The sequence below is a fragment of the Sparus aurata genome, chromosome 12 (assembly GCF_900880675.1).
Source record: "Sparus aurata chromosome 12, fSpaAur1.1, whole genome shotgun sequence".
Classification (NCBI taxonomy): domain Eukaryota; kingdom Metazoa; phylum Chordata; class Actinopteri; order Spariformes; family Sparidae; genus Sparus; species Sparus aurata.
Window position 1 is genome coordinate 3,603,813 of NC_044198.1, and position 19,113 is coordinate 3,622,925.

Genomic DNA, 19,113 nt, shown 5'->3' on the forward strand with positions numbered 1-19,113 from the left:
ATTGTAAGTGATAAAATAACTTATTTGGAAAATGTAAAACCTGTACCTAAGTTTAGGTACTAATACCACACTGGGAAAATACTGCAATACAACAAAAGAATACGTATGTGTAATTTTACTACTGTAGAGGTTTAAGGAAGTTGAGCTCATTTAACTACTTGATACACTGTTGGTTGGTGTAATCTACAGCAATGCATCATTTTCCATAAGATCATCATTTGTCCGTAGTGGGGCTGTCCTGTGAGAAGCACGAGAAAAACCTGTTTTCTGAATTTTTTGACAAATAAAGGAAGGCTCAACCCTTCAGTTTATCAGAAACATTCACAATCTGGAGATACACATTTTCACTTGACAATATGAAAAATTGTATTCTGAAAAGTAACTAGTGCCTACAGCTGTCAAACATAGTATAAACTTGCATAAATCGAAAATAAGGTAAAGTACAAGTACCTCAAATTCATACTCCAATACTGTGCCTTGGCAAATGTGACCTTGGAGTTAAGATCATTTTCTCTCAGTACAGTAGGTACAAGTTTGTAATCACCAGAGCCCAACTGAGCAGCTGGTGAATGCTGCCCTACCAGTTGATCAGACTGCTTCCTCACATCTTTGGGAGTTTGGACTTCAAACTCCACAGTCCTAACTTGGCAACTCTGTATTGACTAAGGTATTACACATTTCTCCCACTGTCTGCACAGGCTCATTTTGGTCAACCAGCACATGGAAATTGTCCCAATTAATTCTGTTCCTTGGTAAATTTGATTCTGCCACTCATCTCTTCATTTGGAAAGTATTTAGTGAAACACTGCGGTAGAAGGAACTGTAGGTAAAAAAGGCATTCGTTAGTGAGAGCGAGTTTGGTTGTGTTTGTGAATGACCGTTTAAAGTGCTGGCAGGAAAGTGCCCTGCAAACTTCAAATACACTCTGTCAACATGATAAACACATCTGTACAACACACAGATTACACTCAAATACTGACTAAACTATAAGAAAAGTTCACTGTCCAGATGTTTTTTCTAAGCATGGAGTGGTGACTTTTGTGGTTTTTGTGGATAAAATCTAATATATTCTAAATCTCATATATTCTATATTTTATAGTTCTGCTATAGTTTTTAGTTTACATGGTTTAGAATTTCTTTTAAATATGTTGGTGGCTGACGGGTGCGAATCACAACAGCAAAGCTGAATCACAAAGTCAAGTTAAAAAAAAAACAACAACAGCAAGTCAGAAAACAATTGCAGGATTGAGATCACAATAGCAAGTTGGAAACCATGACTGCGAGCTCCAGAAACACAACGATGACATAAGACCAGACAGCCTCTCTTACTAAAGACTTAAATGCTTTTCTTTGACTAAGAGGAGACAAACTTTTCCAGAGTTTTTGACAAAAATGGACTATAAAAAATAATAAAATAAATAAAAAGGACAACCTTGACTAAATATTACTAAAACTAAGATGGACTTTCACTCCATGGAGTTTTTATTTTTTTTAAACAGACATATGACATTCTTTTGGATGTGATCAATGTTAATATTCTGTCCATACAACTTTAATTTCTCACATACTTGATAATACTGATAGCACTGATTATATACAGTGGCATCACAAGATGAACCATTATTATTTAACATATAAGATAGGGATGTCCGATTTGGTTAATTTTGCTTTCGGTAGCCAGACTCTCATCAACCAGTAACTAACTGGTTAATATCTTCCCAGAAAGGATGTAACAGGACAACACTGTATGATGGAGAGGCAATGAATGTGGAGCACACTGGACTGTATCTCCCAGTCAGCACTAGATAAGTGACAGGTAAATTAGTTGTTATGTAGCTTTTATTTGTGCAGGCTGTACAGCAGTTGCTAGTTAGAGCTAGTTATCTGCCTTGGCTAGACTTTTACTCCTCTTCTCCTCAAATAAAAGTGCTCAGTGACCACACTTAATAGCATAATACACTAGTGGAGGAGTAACTATGACCATGAGGAAGATTTCCATTTAATTTCAAACTTAATGCACACCCAATATAACCGACAGGAACTGTAGGAAATGTACTGTTATTATGTCTGCCTGTGTGTCTGTGTGTGCCAATCCCTAGGTGAAGATGTTGAAAATGATTTGTAAGTCTGAAGGTTACATAATTGTGGCTGGACCAGTTCAAGACAACCTCATAGTAGCCACAGGATTTATTCCTTTCAAGCCGCAGTCTGACAAAAATGTGGAGGTCTTTGGGAGGGCGGTCAGGGCACCAGTAAGAATGAGAAAGACTAAAACTATCTGCTGGATTTAAGTCCATGCATTTTGTTGCCACTGTTGAGTTTTTAGCATCACTCCCCTATCGATGGCAATGAATGTCTGTGTCTGCTGGTCCACCACTGCTGGTCTGGACTGAAATATCTCTACAAAGACTACCATCAAATTTGGGATCCATGGATGAATCCTACCTTGGGAAGTCTCTGACTTAAAACTCTAGTCTCATCATGATGACATTTGTAGCTTTCAGTGAAATGTTCCAACAAGAATACATACCAATCAGCCACAACATTAAAAAAACACTATCAGGTGAGGAAAATAATATTGATAATTTTGTTACAATACAAAGTTCTACTGGGAAACCTTGGGTCCTGGCACATCATCATGGCCAGTGGCCCCCGAGCAAACCAATGAGCCCTGAAACATCACAAAACCTGCTCTGGAATGACCCGAAGAACATGATAAAGAGCTCATGGGGTCAACATGGCCTCCAAATTCCACAGATCCCTATCTGATTGAACATCCATGCCATACAAGAGAACGAGTACAATCCGTGAAGGCCAAGCCTCGCAACCCTAAGGAATCAAAGGACCCAACATCAACGTTCTTGTGAAAGACAATACAAAACACCCACAGAGGTCCTGTGACTTGGACTTGATGGGTCAGAGCCAAGCTGGATCCATGATGGGGCCTTCAATGGATCAGACTTTTTCTGGGATGTCCCACAGATGCTCCGTCAATTTGGATCTTGGAAATGTGGAGGACAGGGCGCTGCCTTGAGTTTATCGTCACGTTTCTCCAGCCATTCCAGAGTAACTTTTTTGTATGGTAAGCTGCATTGTCCTGCCTTGCGGTGCCACTGCTATCAGGGAGTGCTGTTGCCTTTAGGGGGTGGTATGCCACAGTGTTTAAGTGGGATGTGCATGTTGACAGGCAGCCATATGAATACTAGTGCCAAAGGTTTCCCAGCAGAACATTGCATTGTAACATGAAGATTAATGTTATTCAGTCCACCTGTTTTTCCTTTCAATGTGGTGGCTGATCGGTGTAGTAATGAGTTTCGTGAAAGCTCCTTATCACTCCAAAAGATGCCTGACAATCATCAGTTTTCTCTAGTATCAAATTATACCATTGATAGCTGTCTGTACATCCTTGGACGGCTGTAACAATGGCATGCAGGCATCAGAGCCGGGGTTATCAGCCTACAGACATTATCACAGAGTTGAAGAGACTAAAGAGATCGCTGATGGAGGAAGCCAAGAAAAGAGAAAGAGACAGTGGCCGAGCATGGCAAATAAAAAAAATGTTTACTTCAAAACACATGATTCTAAGACCACGCATTGACATATTGAGTGAGCGTTGTTTGTCGTTAGCATATAACATCACACCACATCTTACAAATTGTTACACAAAGCTGGGATTTGTATCTATGACAGTTGCACCAAATGGCACAAAATACAATAAAATAATTTAAACATAATGTTGCATTAAAGGTTTCATCTAATTGATGTAGTTCTCTTCTTTCCATTTCAACATGTCTACCAGTGGAAAAGAGTACAACACTTAATTGACTGACAGCACTGAGGATGGGTTCTGGGGACCAGCCTACACACATGTTCTGCAGAAAAGCTTCTCTTACATTTCAACTTGCATTCAAACACACAGATCTTGAACATGTATTTCCTCTCTGAGTTATGTCAGTGTGTGCAGGTTAATGGTGCCCTCTGAAAGGCTCTGGTCTTTCTCTACCAGCACATCATAGGCTGCTGTAGCAAACATTTAGATGCGGTTAAACGGACTTGAACTTGTTAATGTCTAATGACTTCTCTTAAAAGTTAATGTATTGTATGTCGTTGAAGTGGAGGCAACCAGAATGGATTAAACATTTCCAGATTCAACCTGAAGGCATGGAAGATTAATTGGTCGACAGCTATTTCCAGCCATACCAATTCAAGATGAAGTAGGTAGCTGTTTTAACAGACACAGCTACTAGCTGGTGAGCATAGTAGGGCATTTATCAGCTAAAGAGGCAAGATATTCTTCTCAGGAGACACAGATTCCTCAGCTGGAAACGAACACTACTCCAAATGAATGCTAATATGCTCTGTGTCTGTAGCCCTTTTACCCAGAAATTCTGCAATAACGTAGCAAAAGAATGCTCACCTTATGCCACCTTTGTTTGTTCACACTGAAACAAGCAGCGCCGCACAAAGATACTTCCAGTGTGTCATAACATACAGTACAGTTGTGGGAGGGTACACATATGAAGTTGACATAAGATGCTGAAGACACTACCTGCTACCACATTACTGTTGTTTGGTCATGTAACATTGTTTGCATTTGTTTTATTAAAAATGAAAAAATCAGCAGAAGTGCTGCCAGGTGTCTGGCAAGAAAGAAAGTACAAATATATTTCGTGTGTGAGTACAGCGCAGAGTTTCAATTCAAGAGTAGGAAAAATATCAGCACTAACTATTAAAAACAACAAATGAAAACGTATACAATCTGCTGTTAGCATGTTTGTATTATTATGTTAATAATGGAAACACAAACAGTGGCCCCAAAGCAAATTTGAGCGGGATAGAAAGTAGGCAAGGGGGCACTGGCCTCCACATCTAACGCCCCTGGCCCACCTTAATGCAGATCACTGTATCCCAGTTTTAATTATTTCTGTCCACTCTGTCCTAACACATTAGGGAAAAATAGAGACCATCTTGTGATAAGATTACATAAGTTCACCTGTTTCACCAAACTGACTTCTCTCATGTAATTATGATCCCATTACAAGATGGTTTCTAGTTTCTACTTTCAAAAGTTATATAATCTTGCTTCAAGTCTGTCAGTACAGATCCACTCTTTCTGTATTTGCAGAGCTACAGTTCTTATCCAAACAGATCTCTACATAATGAATCATTAAAAATGTGATGTAAAATTTATGTAAACTCTAAAAATGGAATAAATAGGCTAAGTATAACCACAAATTCAAGATGACATCCAACCCTGAAAATCAAGTGCTAAATCCAAACTGTGATGAGCTGTGATAGACAGCCAAACCTATTTCTGAGAAGAAGATCTGAGAAAGTCATCAGTTCCTGCTGGATGAAGGAGCTCCCTGTGGAGAGAGATAAAACCAGCTGCCTGTCGTTTTCCATCCCGAGTGCTGCAAATTGACCCCATCAATTTCACGGCCACCTCCATGTTTCCGTGTGCTGGACAAAGCTCATGTTGTGAACAGAGTTTTACTTGTCTTGGTAATCTGGCCATTTGAGGACATAAACACAAAATGTTATGACTGTTAAAGTGTACTACTGCCGTGCAGTGCCAGTCACCGTGATGAAACTTACTTGAAGTTGTCATCCTCTACAAACTTCTGGAGTTCCTCTATGTAGCGAACTGACAACAGATACTTCTGGACATGTGGAAGGGTCACCAAGTAATCTAGAAAGAAACAGGAAATGGGTCAGTCAGTTGAAATGAAAGCTGCCCTCAGCAAAATTTTGGCCACTAGTTTTTCAGGTACACATTTGTGTTATTTGTGGCACCCCTATAGGTCGGGCTTGAAAATGTTTTAGTCGACCTTTTCTAAAACACAGCCTGAAGATTTCTACTGAGTTTTATGATGATTGGACTAATGTTACTGAGTTATCACCAAGTCATTGCTCATTTGTAAAATGAATGTGTATCACACGATGCTGTATACCCAATTTAATGTTGATTGACTCAATTTTGAAGACGCAGAAGTCACTTTTTTTTAATACATGCTTTTTAGCACAAAATCCATCATGGCAGAGCTATGTAATTGTGGCCCAGAGGGTTCGAATCAAATGCCAAAGCCACAACATATGCTTGATAGTGTAGATATGTTAATGTAGACTTGTTTCTTACCATATTTACATGACATCTGCAGATCAGAGATGACCCTCAGAAGGTTGTTCATCTGGTTGGTCCGCTGCTCTGTCTCTATGATACTGTCTGATGCAGGATAGGCTGAGTCAATGTAGATCATGTCCAATAGGTAGATCCCTAAAGAGGACAGCACAAGAAAGTAAGCCACTTAGTGCAACCTGGCATTGACACAAGCTTTGCTATGACAAACGCTGTTCTGATAGCAAGAGTAGTTGTTCAAGTAGTTCTAACACCTATCTAGTTATCCATCAATTTTTCTGTAACTGCTTATCATTTGCAGGGTTGCAGTGGGGCTGGAGCCGATTTGAGTTGATAGTGAGCAAGTGGCGAGGCACAAGCTGGACAAGTCACCAGGTCATCACAGGGCTTACATTTTAGTCAAATTTTATTCATTTTTTTTACCATGGCTTATCTTTTTGCCAGAGCAAGCGCATCAATTCAGCCAAACTCAGCATAGACCAGATAGGAAATCAGACACCAAAACACAATAAAAAATCGGGTTCATTTTCAGAATAAAACACTCCATGTTGACACCAGCACAAAAATCTCAAAAAGTGACATATCCAAGCAAGTCCACCATTCTTCTTATCCTACAGTTGGGAACACTAATCCTTTATCTGTTTGTTGCTGTGTTTTGACACTTACAAGTATAACTGGGATCGCATGTGATTTTGTAATTACAGCAGGAACTCGGTCAAAACACAGCTGATGGGTGTGGATGGACGAGGGAGCGCGGCGCAAGGCCTTAGCCGTTCTGCAATGCACATGCAACCAGTGGAATTCCAAGGTTAGAGGTGGGAGGTATGCATATTATTTTTCATTTTACTGGACCTCTCTCTGTCAAGTTCTTATTTCTCTTTGGCTTGGATACTAACTTGGATATTCTTGTGTTGGGTTATGCCAAAGAATGTCTCTCAGTAGCCACATTTTTGTTAACATAAAGAATTTTCAGAAAGGGGTAACTTTTTATTCAAGTGGAAGGGTTGCATGTTTGATGTCTGGCATCTTTTTCCAAGGACACGAGGCAAAAAAACACAGAGCTCAAATGTGTCAGAAATAACCTGGAAAACATCTGCTTAGTCACCAACTTTCCAACAATTTGTCTTAATTACTCTATGTTAACTGCTACTAAACACCAGACTGGAAACTCACACTGAGCCTCAACACTATATGCTAGATTTGGGGTATTGTACTTGCTGAAAAACACTCCATATACAGTATATCCAGTCTATTGTCATGCTTGGTGGTGTTTGTCAAGGTTTCCCAGCAGAATACTGTAATTGAATGATCACTGTTAGACCCTTCACATATCCTGGCTCTGTCAGCTGACACTATACACATGTTGCACACCATTTTCCACATAATCTTTCACATTTTTCAACATATTACCTCTTCAACCAGGATTATCCTGCTGTTTCAAAAAACAAGCAGTACTGATCTGCTGAGACAGGTCAGGTTGCTCAATAACTGTACTAATGTTGGACACCATCTTTTCCACTGAAAACCACACAAATTAAATTCTACTTGGGTTGGCTGCAGAGAGCAGGGTGGCCCACCATAGTGAACTGCAGGAGACAGGACTAATAATTGATTTAGACAATCAAGGGCCTCTTGTTAACTTGTGGTCTAAGATAGTCACTGTGACATACGTGGTTTAAATGTGATCAGAGACCTGTGTTTTGCACGTCAGCCCTGTCTCTCTGCTCTCACATTTCCTGAATTATTCTCTACAGCACACCACAAAATATGAGCAAAGTCTAATGTTTAAAACAAACCCATTTATGACTAGAATGGCGCTCAGTAGAGCGCTTTTTAAATCCGTCAGCCCTAGGCAGTCCAGTCTCCTTTTGCACTCACTCATATATCCAGTTGAGTTTGATGAGAAATCTTCCTAAACCTGCAGAATTATTTTATTTGCAGGTATATGCATAGCGATAAGTGTGTTAGTGTCTAAGTTTGAATGTGTAGGATTATATATCTGACACAGTGCTGCATCCTTTATCCTGCAAACCAAATCAATAGAAGATCCTTTGACACATCAGCAGCCCTGCCTGCCTGCCCCTGGTGTGCAGATTCATTTCCATTCTCTCTAACTTTTAGCAGCATTTTATGAAAGTATAATCAGTGAGCACCCAATGAAGGTTTTGCCCACATTTTATATTGATACCAGCACAATGTTGGCAGCTGTTGTTAAAAGTGACGACAGCAATTTGTGGTCACACAAGAAAAGCGTAGTCTTTTTTTATCCTGAACAATAAACAGTAAAACCAATGCAGATGAATAACTGGCGATTTTGGTTTCCCATTGACTTTGAGGACTATTTATCAAAATGGTAAAATTGTATAACATTGGTTGAGCACTGTTTGTGGTGGCTGGGAAAGTCCACCATTGAACAAGCTGACGTGCACAAACAGACGGAAGAAAAATGCACACACATATTTGGCAATACTGCACAGTACATACACTGCACTTACAAATGCACTGCAAATACAGAAATACTGAACTGAACTCAAGTAATCTTCTATCTGAACTATCCTTATCACTTTATTGTTAGCTATCATAAAGTTTAAATTAAACTCGACTTGGAACTGTTTTTCGATTTACAGAAATATGAAAGCGATTTATGTGAATTGATACATTTTGTAATTTTATTTTGGAGCTGCTTCCCTAAAAGACCTACAGTAAATAGCAGCAGTTCATATAAGGATGTTATCCTTGGAGAGCTTTAGTCATCATTGATTTTAGAACTGCATAACACTTGAATGCCCACTAGAGAAAGAGCTGGTAACGAAAAAACAAGTCATGATTGTTGTGTGGGTAAACTAGTCATGACATTGACTTCAGGTGAGATTAACCACCCTGACACTCGTTTTTTTATGTTAAATGATACACTTGCTTTATCAGTAAACGTACATATTTATATGTAGAAGATGACATCACTGAAGAGGAATTAGAAGCAGACAAACAGATTAAGAACAGCGTAAAGAACAAAAGGAAAGACAGACTTGAATGAATTTTAAAGGACGACTTCACAGAGCATTGAGAACATTGTTTGTGTACACAGAGTTTATGAAAAAGAAGGTTTTTGAACTACTCACGTTAGCTGCTGCATCTCCTGCGCGTCACCGTCATGGCAGGCAAAAAGTGTCGATCCCTGAGTGCGACCTGACAGGCACGCTTGAGGAGCGGTTCACCATTACTCTCCTGCCTGTCAGGTCGCACTTGGGGATCAACACTTTTTGTCTGCCATGACGGCGACGCGCAGGAGCTGCAGCAGCTGCAGCAGCTGCAGCAGCTGCAGCAGCTAACGTGAATAGTTCAAAAACCTTCTTTTTCATAAACTCTGTGTACACAAACAATGTTCTCAATGCTCTTGTTCATGAGTAGAGACCCTGGTGATGCTACGAGCAAAGTTTCATGTTGAGTCGAGCCTTCTTAGTGTTCTAAAAATAGCTAACCCTAACCCTAACCCCTAACCCTCCCCCATGCACAAATTAACGTGCCCAAAACCGAAACTACGGTAAATAAAGTGCCTCTTTCGTCGTAATTATGCTTTCACACGAAGGTTTGACTCATGTTCAATCCCAAATAAAGCCATGGTTGCTTTTTGGTGAGAGTTTCACTTTAAGTGATCAGAAATCTGAACTAAAATTGAACGGTGAGTCGATGGAGAGAAGCTAGTATAGTAGTGATGTGAAGGTGTCTGTTAAAACCAGTAAGAAGCTGAGCTGCTGCATTCTGGATAAGCTGGAGGCAAGAGAGAGACATTATGTGTATTCAAGTCGAGAGAAGACGAGTGCATGAATACATTTTTCTGGTCATAGTGACAGTACTGGTTTAATTCTGGAGGTGCTTCTTATTTGGATAAAGCAGGACTGGACACTTTTTGGGGTTCAAAGGTTCTGAATCAAATAGTTCTTATACATTTCTGCCAGCGGGCTTTACATTTTGAGACAGCAGACGAAGGTACTTTCAATGTGACTGATGTTTGAGTTTTGGTAGAAGAAAAGCATGATTTCTGATTTTGAGTTATGTCACTGTGGTCAGTTAATGAATTCAAAAAAGGACACACGAATAACGTGATGACAGGTTTCAAGGACAGGAGTCCATCTCAACAACATTCCACTGTGCTACCATATGAGGGCTCTGGAGTTAGTGAGGTTACTGGCAACCTACAGTACTGTAATTCAAAACCGCTGATCGTTCTGCTTGATCAGGCTTTAAGAACTACACTGAAAACCCTGAACTAATGACTCACAGCTGCAACTGAGGGCACAACTGTGCTTAGTTAGCAGACTGATTAGTAGGCATGAACAGATTTCCACCCATGTTTGTTTTTCTTTTCTTTTTCCTTTAGGCTGTACATGTAAATCTCTCCTGATTAAAACAGACACTGTTCTTGCCATCATGAACAGGTTGTTCCAATCCCCTTTCTGTGAAACAGGCGTCTCTCTCCAGCTCTTTCTTTACCTTTCTTTTTCTGTGTTAAAAAACTCAATGCTCAGTTTTTTTCAAAAAGTGTCAAATTTTAGTGTTACGACTTTTTAGGGAAAGTGAGGACTTGTTTTAAAAGATGAAAAAACACACAAGAGTGGCTCCATACAGCTCGTCCAGTATAATCCTTCCTGTAGTTTGATCTGTTTTAAGTCCCCAGCTACTTCAGCTGTTTAGGAGAATGCTGCAACACTGTTTTGATGTGAAGCTCCAGAAATATTTTGTGGACTGCAAAATTTCACCTGACTTTCCATCAGTATGGGGGGAGGATTTGAGGACGGAATATTCATTTTTGGGTGAACTGTTCCTTTAAATCATATTACAGACACATCATTATTGACTGATCCTGTCAATCCAGGTTTTTAGTAGAACACTGACGCTCCTGTTGATGCTGTTAAATATCACATCAGTAGAATTGTATTACTCTATATGTGCAGCCTAATCAATATTGAGATGATGTGTAAGCACATGGAAAAAGCTATTATTCGTGTAAACCTGACACCAAGCAGCAGTCACCAAGACATGGAGCTAAAGCTTGGTACAGAGGCACCACAAGCAGGCACTACATGTTGGCCTCCACAGGCTTATAGACACAGAGGAAAGTAGACCTACATGGCTCCTTAAAACATTTAGCAAGGATTTTACTGTCCACAAGGCTGCTATAACCTGAAGTTAGTTTAATGAACATTTACCAGGAGGTAAGAGATGTTGGAATCTGGGCATGAGATCACAGAGCTTTCCTGGTAAAATCCCCATTACCTCAGTTCTTCCTTTAGACTGCCGCATGTGTCATATGGTGGTTACCATGTGGATGTGGAATAATATCCACTGCTTATTTTACTGCAGGACTGCAACATACATCTTAAACTATGAACATTTTGGTTTATGCATATACCAACTGCATGTTGCATGGCAGAGGGGTGTAAAAAGGGGTGTTGCAGCATGGACAGTATGATCAAAATAATGTTTTGAACATTAAAGCATGGAAACATTTTCCAGTAAACACTTGAAATAAAAACATGATCCTTAACATGAGCATAAAATGGAGCCTTTAAGCATCTAGTACTGGGTTTTATGTATATCACCAACTTTCCAACAATTTGTTTTAATTACTCTGCGTTAACTGCTACTAATCACCAGACTGGAAACTCATGCTGAGCCTCAACACTGTCAATACACTCTTTCCCTTTAGACCAACTGCAAGAAAAAGGAAGTCTACTGCTCTAGTCAGAGAAAGTTCTTCGGCCATTTTTTGTGAAGCAGCCTAAATATAACGACTCTGTACTTTAACATCTATGCTTTGTCTCTTAAACTATAAATGAAGGTTAACTGGGACAGACAGGGTGCTAAAGGCCATTTGCACATGCAGTGATATCCAGACCTGAGACAAGCATTTTTGTTTGGTTTTATGGAAACGTATTGTGGATAAATAAGTGGCTGAGATAAGATGTGGAAAATGAGGGTAGACGTAGCATTTTATAGGGCTATGGAAAACACCAGAGGGCACAGGTGGACATCCTGGGAATGTTCATAAAAGTTACTGGCATCCAATAAACTGAGGAGCTCACCCATACTGCACCTGTGCAGACTGTTCCATTCTGACATACAGGGTGCAACAAGATGTATTCACTAATGTTGTGACTTCATTTCACTGAAACTGAGACTTCCTGTCAAGTGTTACATATGTGGCATTTTCACTGACATGAAAAAACAATATATTGGGAAAAACTGGACAATTTGATGTTTCTGTACATGGACCAATGAATCTTTAATAGAGCACTCTTTAGTTTTGTTTGAATAAATGTTCATTTCTAAGTGTCTTATTATCAATCTATTCAAACTGAATAAACAAACTCTCTTTGTTTTCATGACTGAATAAACAAACTGACCTTAAAGGACAACACATTTATTCAGTTTTCTTTGTTTATACGTGGTGGACCCTGCCTCCTTTCTAGCTTCAAACAGTGTTCTTGGTCCTTACTTTCCTCTGAGAACAGCTTTTTTATTAATATTGTAAATATTGAGTTTGGATTTCTTCACCAAAACTACACAGTGCCCCTTTACCTTTAAGACTTCACAATTACCAGGTGAAAAATGTGTTTCGGCAGCATTCCAAAATCCTTATCTGGAGAATCATGATATGATGAACAGCTGGGAGGATAAAAAAATGGAGAAACCACACTGAATGGGTTAAATCAAGGGTGCTACAGCGATAGGCTCAAGAGTCTTTCCCTGTCTTTTTCCAGTTCTCCTCTTGTGCATTGATTCGCTCTACCGAACAGCCAATCAGCATGGTTTTTCTCACGGTTGGGCTCCACCGTTGTTTTTACATGCCAAGTTTGCCAAAAGTCACAGACAAGAGCTCAGAATTGCCAACAATGTGGGACACACCCCAACAACTAGGGCCACAAACGCTCACTATTGGCCGATTGTCCCCCATTGTTTATCGAGGCTCTATGTCTACAGGTTATCAACACATGGATAGAAGAGGGAAGTCATATTATTTTTCAAAATGTGTTTAAAGTGTAAATATTGTTTCATTTTCTTTTAGTATAAATTTTGATAGTTGTTATATAAGTCTGGGTCATGCATACAGGGATTGTATGGTTGCGGTGGAGTGAGTCAATCAGTAGTCAGGTCTACCTCAGCCCAGTCTTTTAGGCCTGAAGTTCGAAAATATCATATTAATGTATACAAATATTAGAATTTGGGTGAATCTGAAGATCATGTTTGCACAATAACCATGGCAACAGTCAATGAATTACTTACTGATATAAAAAGTCTGATGATCATGTAGTAAGAGCTGCAGTTTTAAGGAGCGCCTTCTGTATTTGATTTCCAAGCAGATTTATGGACATTCATCCTCAAAAATCTTCAGAGGAGCAAGGGCTGTTGATCCAGCAGTGTGTTACATCACTCACATCAGTGCCAGCTGATGTCAGGTCTGGAGTCAGTACAGCTGATGTCAGCTGAACTGTGATTGATGAGGCAGACATCATCTCCTGTTGAAATCTTTTTGATTGTGGTTTATATTCTCATGAGCCCCTTTAAACATGTAATCTGAATACAATTTGGCATGTCGGTCACTAAAGAAATCATAGTAGGTCAGACCTGAGATATTTATGTAACCATCTAAGCATCAAACCCTCTAAGATCACTTAGATAAATTCATGTATTGTCTCAATCTTTAACTTGTTTGCAGAATGAAAATAAACCTTTTAAACTATAAAACACTGTGAAAGCGACAATCGTGAGTTGTTCTCAGATCAGATAAGAGGAACTATTTTCCCTTCGTACAATGAGCAGAGCGAACAACTAGCAAAACTCAGTCAGCTGTCAGTTTCTACATGTCTTATGTCAGAGTGGGTTTGCTGCAGTGACTCTGTGGTACATCATCTCTTACCATGCTGCTCAGTGTGTGGTCCAGCAGCCTGTTCCCAGAGGCCAAACAATGCTGTAACTGCTGAACTGGAAAGGGCCAAAGCCTTTTCAACTTAAGCACCGGGGACACACGAGAGAGCTGTAGCACAATCAGTCAGTCTGAGACAGTGGTCATCAGTGTCCGTCTTGGCTTTGTCTCTACTTTAAACCTGTTATACATTTTCTCTTCAGGGTCAAACTTTACTGCTGCAGGGCTGATTTATCTGTCCACCTCTGATCAACATGTCATTTGTGTTTACTTGTTATAGTAGTTCATGATTTACCTGATTTTCTCAATGTGGACTTTCAATAAAATTCATGTTTCAAAGCTAATATCTGTAACTAATGTTATTCAAAATACCAGATGTTTTGTGCTCTGTAACATTACCAGGGGTGTGAACATTGAATATGTAGCTAGTGTTAAATCAATACAAATACTAAAATATTGAATTGATCTTTTTTTTACATTGACAGAAAAGCAGTATCTGCCATTATTTCAATAATCTACAGTATGTTATAATTTAATTAAATTATCAAATGCAAACTCAGAACATTCTCTGGTTCAGACTTCCTCAGTGAGAGGATTTTTGGCTTTTGTCTGTTTTCTACCATTTCAACTTGGGGTTTTGGACTCTTAGTTGAAGGGGACCAAATAAAATTAAATCTGAATCTGAATCTGAGTATTGGGCTCTGGGAGATTGCAATGGAGATTTTTAGCCCAAGTATGCGAAAATCATCGATCAATATGTCTATCCTGAGGTTCTGTAAACTCTCTATAGTACTCTATAAACATACCGAGACAAGTAGAGAAACTGAGAGTTCCTGGTGAGTTCTGAAATTAGTCAGTGGCCCTATTCACACTGCTGTTTGATAGGAGGGTCCTGCGCCAATTCTCCGCCTCCTCCTCTGTGGGAAAGTCTCGAGGGCGACGAGGGGTGAAATTTCGCTCCAGTGCTGATCTGCCTCTGGAGGCAGTGTCAGAGGCGCAGTACTGGCTAACCGGTCCAGTGTGAATGGATAAGCTGGCCGTGTGTATCGAGGGCGTGTTGGTCTGATGTGTGACAACTACACAGGTCCTTCACTCAACTAAATAAAGACAAATGTCCCACAAAGCAACATTACAGGATCAAACAACAGCAAGTAGTAACTGTAACTGTCTTTGGCAACTTATATGAGGAAAAAAAATACTGCAGTTATACGTGAAGAAGTGTCTGTCCTCCTGCCTGTCCTACTGACTCTTCCTCACATTTCTGTCCAAAAAACAGCGCCCGTCACCGGCAAAAACTTCTCACCAAGTGTTTGTGTTGGAAAAAAAAATCACTGCAACGATCAGCCACCCCAACCGAGACTTCAGTGAACTGTCCTCCAGAAAACAAAACACAGTGAATACTCAATAATGTGGTAATAACCACTGAGTGTTGATGGGCATTGTGGCTTCAAGTTTATTTTGAATGCACTTAAACAAATCTTTGGTTTGGCTGTCAGTCTATCTGGTGCTACAAGCTTGTTACCTAATTGGCAATCAATACCCAAAGAAAAAATGCTGAGGGATGTTAGCAGTTTGAGAACATTTTCATTTGCCAGCGAGGCAGCTGTTTACACACAACAATGTCCTGAGATGATGCTGGAAAATTGCACCAAGAACATGTGGAAAGTTATGATTTCATCTTTAAACCTTTTGAAAACAGAAGTTGAAATGAAGCAGGGAAAAGCAGGGGAGGCTTCATCATTAATGATTACACACCAAGTTTACAAGATGTGTGCAGACTGCCTCATTGCCAAAGTATTAAACTGAGGCTCTATGATGATGGTTAGGAGAAGATGGAAACCAGTTGTGGAAATATTGGGTAGCACCTCAGACGATGTTTGGTAGTATTTCAAAGCTCATTTTAGCTGAGCCTGTGATGATGAAAGTCTGAAGCCTCACTGGCTTATGATCAAAATGTTCGTTACACCTCATAATATCAAGGGCTGTGTGGGATACAAAACTGTGGAGATGTTGCTTCTTTTATCTTTAGTTTCTGACATCTGTTGCTGACAGTGCAACAAAGGTCTGTCCAAGACATCAAGTATACCAGGGGAAATCCAATAAAATAATGTGCTCACATATAGACGACGATGGATTTGTTGAATCTGCAGGAACTATAAATCTTTTCCCAACTCCACTGTGGGTTACATTTTATCCACACTACACCCAAATCCCATTGCAATATACTGGCTGTCCATGATATCAGCTGTGCTGGCAGCTGCAGCTTAAATATTACATGTGTATAACACAACACAAAATGTTTAGCAAATATTTGCCAATGATGTCATCCCGACACATGAGCGTGTGGTTTAATGTGTTTCAGCTGTGCTCTGTCTGCAAGACCTGCATGTCTCCCTGCTTCTCTGACGCAAAGCAAAGTTCAGTCACAAGGCGTCCGCCACCTCTTTACACCATTCACACACATTCTGCCAACAATACAATGCTGAGTTGCTCAGCTGTCAATAGTTTTTTCACAATAGATAAAGCTCCTATAAACAAATATTAATTTGTGTGATAATGTTGGAAAAAGTGTTACTGGATTGAGCTTTCACTGTCATTGCCGTTCAGTCAGTCCATGCACTGCACATCTTCTGACAAGTTTTTCTTCATGAGATTTAACAGTGCAGTGTAAAACCTGGAATGACTTTGAAAACAAAAGAAATGTCATGCCAGCTCCCTGTTCAACACCAGCTCAACACAAACACACGTGATTTACGTCTACAAAAACACTATGTATTTGATGCCTTATTGTATGCCTTAATACTTCTTTACATTCTTCAGAGCCTTTTTGTTGCTTATCTGCTACTCAAATAGGGTTAATGTTACACGTACCATATAGCTGATATGTGGATACATGCTTCATTTTCAGCTGCTTCCAGTGCTTTTGCAGCCATTTCTATAAAAACATGATTTATTTGAAGACAGTTTGTTATGCATCTCCTCCACAGTTTTGCTGCTACTGAGACAACTGGCATCTCAGATTGCTTGAAATTCTATGAAGTAGGGTCTTCTTGCAGTCACTGACTTTTAAATTAGAGTTGCAGGATATTTATCGGGCTGATCAATTATTGACCTAGAAGAAAATGTATAGAACTAGCTATTCATTGGTATAATAGTAATTCTAGCTTATAAAAAGAGACACTGCTACAAAGTCAAATTGCTTTTAATTACTTAAGCACAGGATCTTCAAACTCTGATGGTGTTTGTTTGCACCCTCACAGTTGGTTTGCGATTGATCAATGAACAGAGGGAGAAGAAGAACAAGCACAGCACGTAATTCACGTTTCACAAGAGTTCAGAGAGGAGGGAAAAAGTCTGACAGTTTTAACACAACGTGTATTTTTTTTTAAAGATCTGGAATTTTAAATCTTCCATCTCTGGAAGATTGGCACTGATGAAATATTTGTCTTTCGCACGTCTTTCTTAATTACCTCTTTTTGTTACTTTTTTGTTTGTTTGTTTTCCTTTTCATCTGTTAACACCTTCGTAAACCGCTCTGTGGTATTGTATCACTTGTCAATTAGTGTGTCCAGTAGTATTTTTGGATAATCTCCTAAAGGTGCTTACTAGTGGCAATCCCCTCATATCAACATTGCAGAAATGTATCAATGTGTGTTGCCAGTCTCCTTCTCTTTAAATACCAACCAATCACCAACTGGTCACCAACAGTAAAGGTGAAATGTTTGTAAGTTGTAAGCTGAATAACTAAATGGTTTTGTGGTCAAAAGAGAGTAAACTCAGTCAGCTCTCTCTGGGCTGCAGCAGCAAAGACAGTTCACAGCCCGCTGCCGTTGCCTAACTACTTGCTTTCAAGCAGCTGTAGCTCCACTGCAGGTCATTATGAGGCCCATCAGAGCAGGCTGTGTGCACGAAGAGAGAAAACAGAGACTGGAGAGCAGTCATGGGCTGGGGCATGTCCTCTATTATAAAGCACAGAAAGGAAAAGACACAGGATCGCATGACGTACAAAAGCCATTACAAGAAGCCCAAAGAATTCCTCCTGATAGAACACACACACACAGGAAGAGTCGGAACAAAGAAAGGAAGAGTCATGGCTCTGGTTTGACGCTCTGCTGCATCTGAATGTGTTCCAAGGCAAGTTTCAACTTTGCATGATGGCACTATAATGACGGACATAATATTACCTTCAGGGATTTTAAATGGTGATCGTTGTTGTTGCACTGTAAAGCCTCTTGGTTTCTTTGTCGTTTTTGTCAACTATGGTGTTGACTTTTGAGAAAAAGAAAGCCGAATGATACTCTCCAGCACAAAGACTCGAGCCAGATCATGCACTGAATGCGTCTACAATTTTCCAGCCCCATCACTCCAGCATATTTCAAAAAGACCTGCAGCTTTCTGATGAGAATACAGCTCATTTGAACAAGAGTGATGTTAACCCATCTGAGAATGTCCCTGTAAAACCTTTTGGAACTAAAATATCAGCCCTAATCATCATGAGCTTCCATTCCAAGAGCAGTTTCTCCTAATGTCTGACTGATAAACATCGTCTTCAAAAAGTCTAGCATACATCACAAGTAAGTGAGCATTACTTGCAATTAAAAGCAAATACAGTGAGTCATTGAATATTTGTTGAAAGCAGGTGTTATGTAACCAGTGATTACTATGACAACATAACAAACCCTGTCCAAACCCTTCCACCTTTGATTTTGGTAAACTGTCGGAATGGACAGTCTCCACCCCGGTTCACATATAAACATCTTCACTTGAAAAGTCTGTGTAAGAGTCATATTATGAACAGAAAAACCCCAAATCAAACTCGGGAACTACTTTCTTTCTGTTTTAATTAACGCCCAGGATTATAGGAGTTGCAATGAGGCTAGGAAGATCAAATAAACGTGTTTTTCTCCACTGAACCAGAGGAAAAAACAAACAGGAAAAAAAATTTAAGGTAAACACTTCTGTTTCCCAGAGATCCCTCAGTAAGTACAGGTCAAGATCCACATGCTCCAAACCTGTGATCTTACGGCAACACACGCAGCTGTGGACATGT

General features: G+C 39.7%; 1 protein-coding gene across 1 annotated transcript in view; it reads right to left on the reverse strand.

The window, feature by feature from the left end:
- Positions 1–19,113, reverse strand: part of LOC115592456 (ras-specific guanine nucleotide-releasing factor RalGPS1) — a 115,245-nt gene that overhangs the window by 28,251 nt on the left and 67,881 nt on the right. The window contains exons 9-10 of the mRNA XM_030435186.1: positions 6,140–6,277; positions 5,599–5,692 (exon numbers count right to left, since the gene is read on the reverse strand). Coding sequence (XP_030291046.1) covers positions 5,599–5,692; positions 6,140–6,277 — 232 coding nt within the window. The remainder of the gene's footprint in view (positions 1–5,598; positions 5,693–6,139; positions 6,278–19,113) is intronic.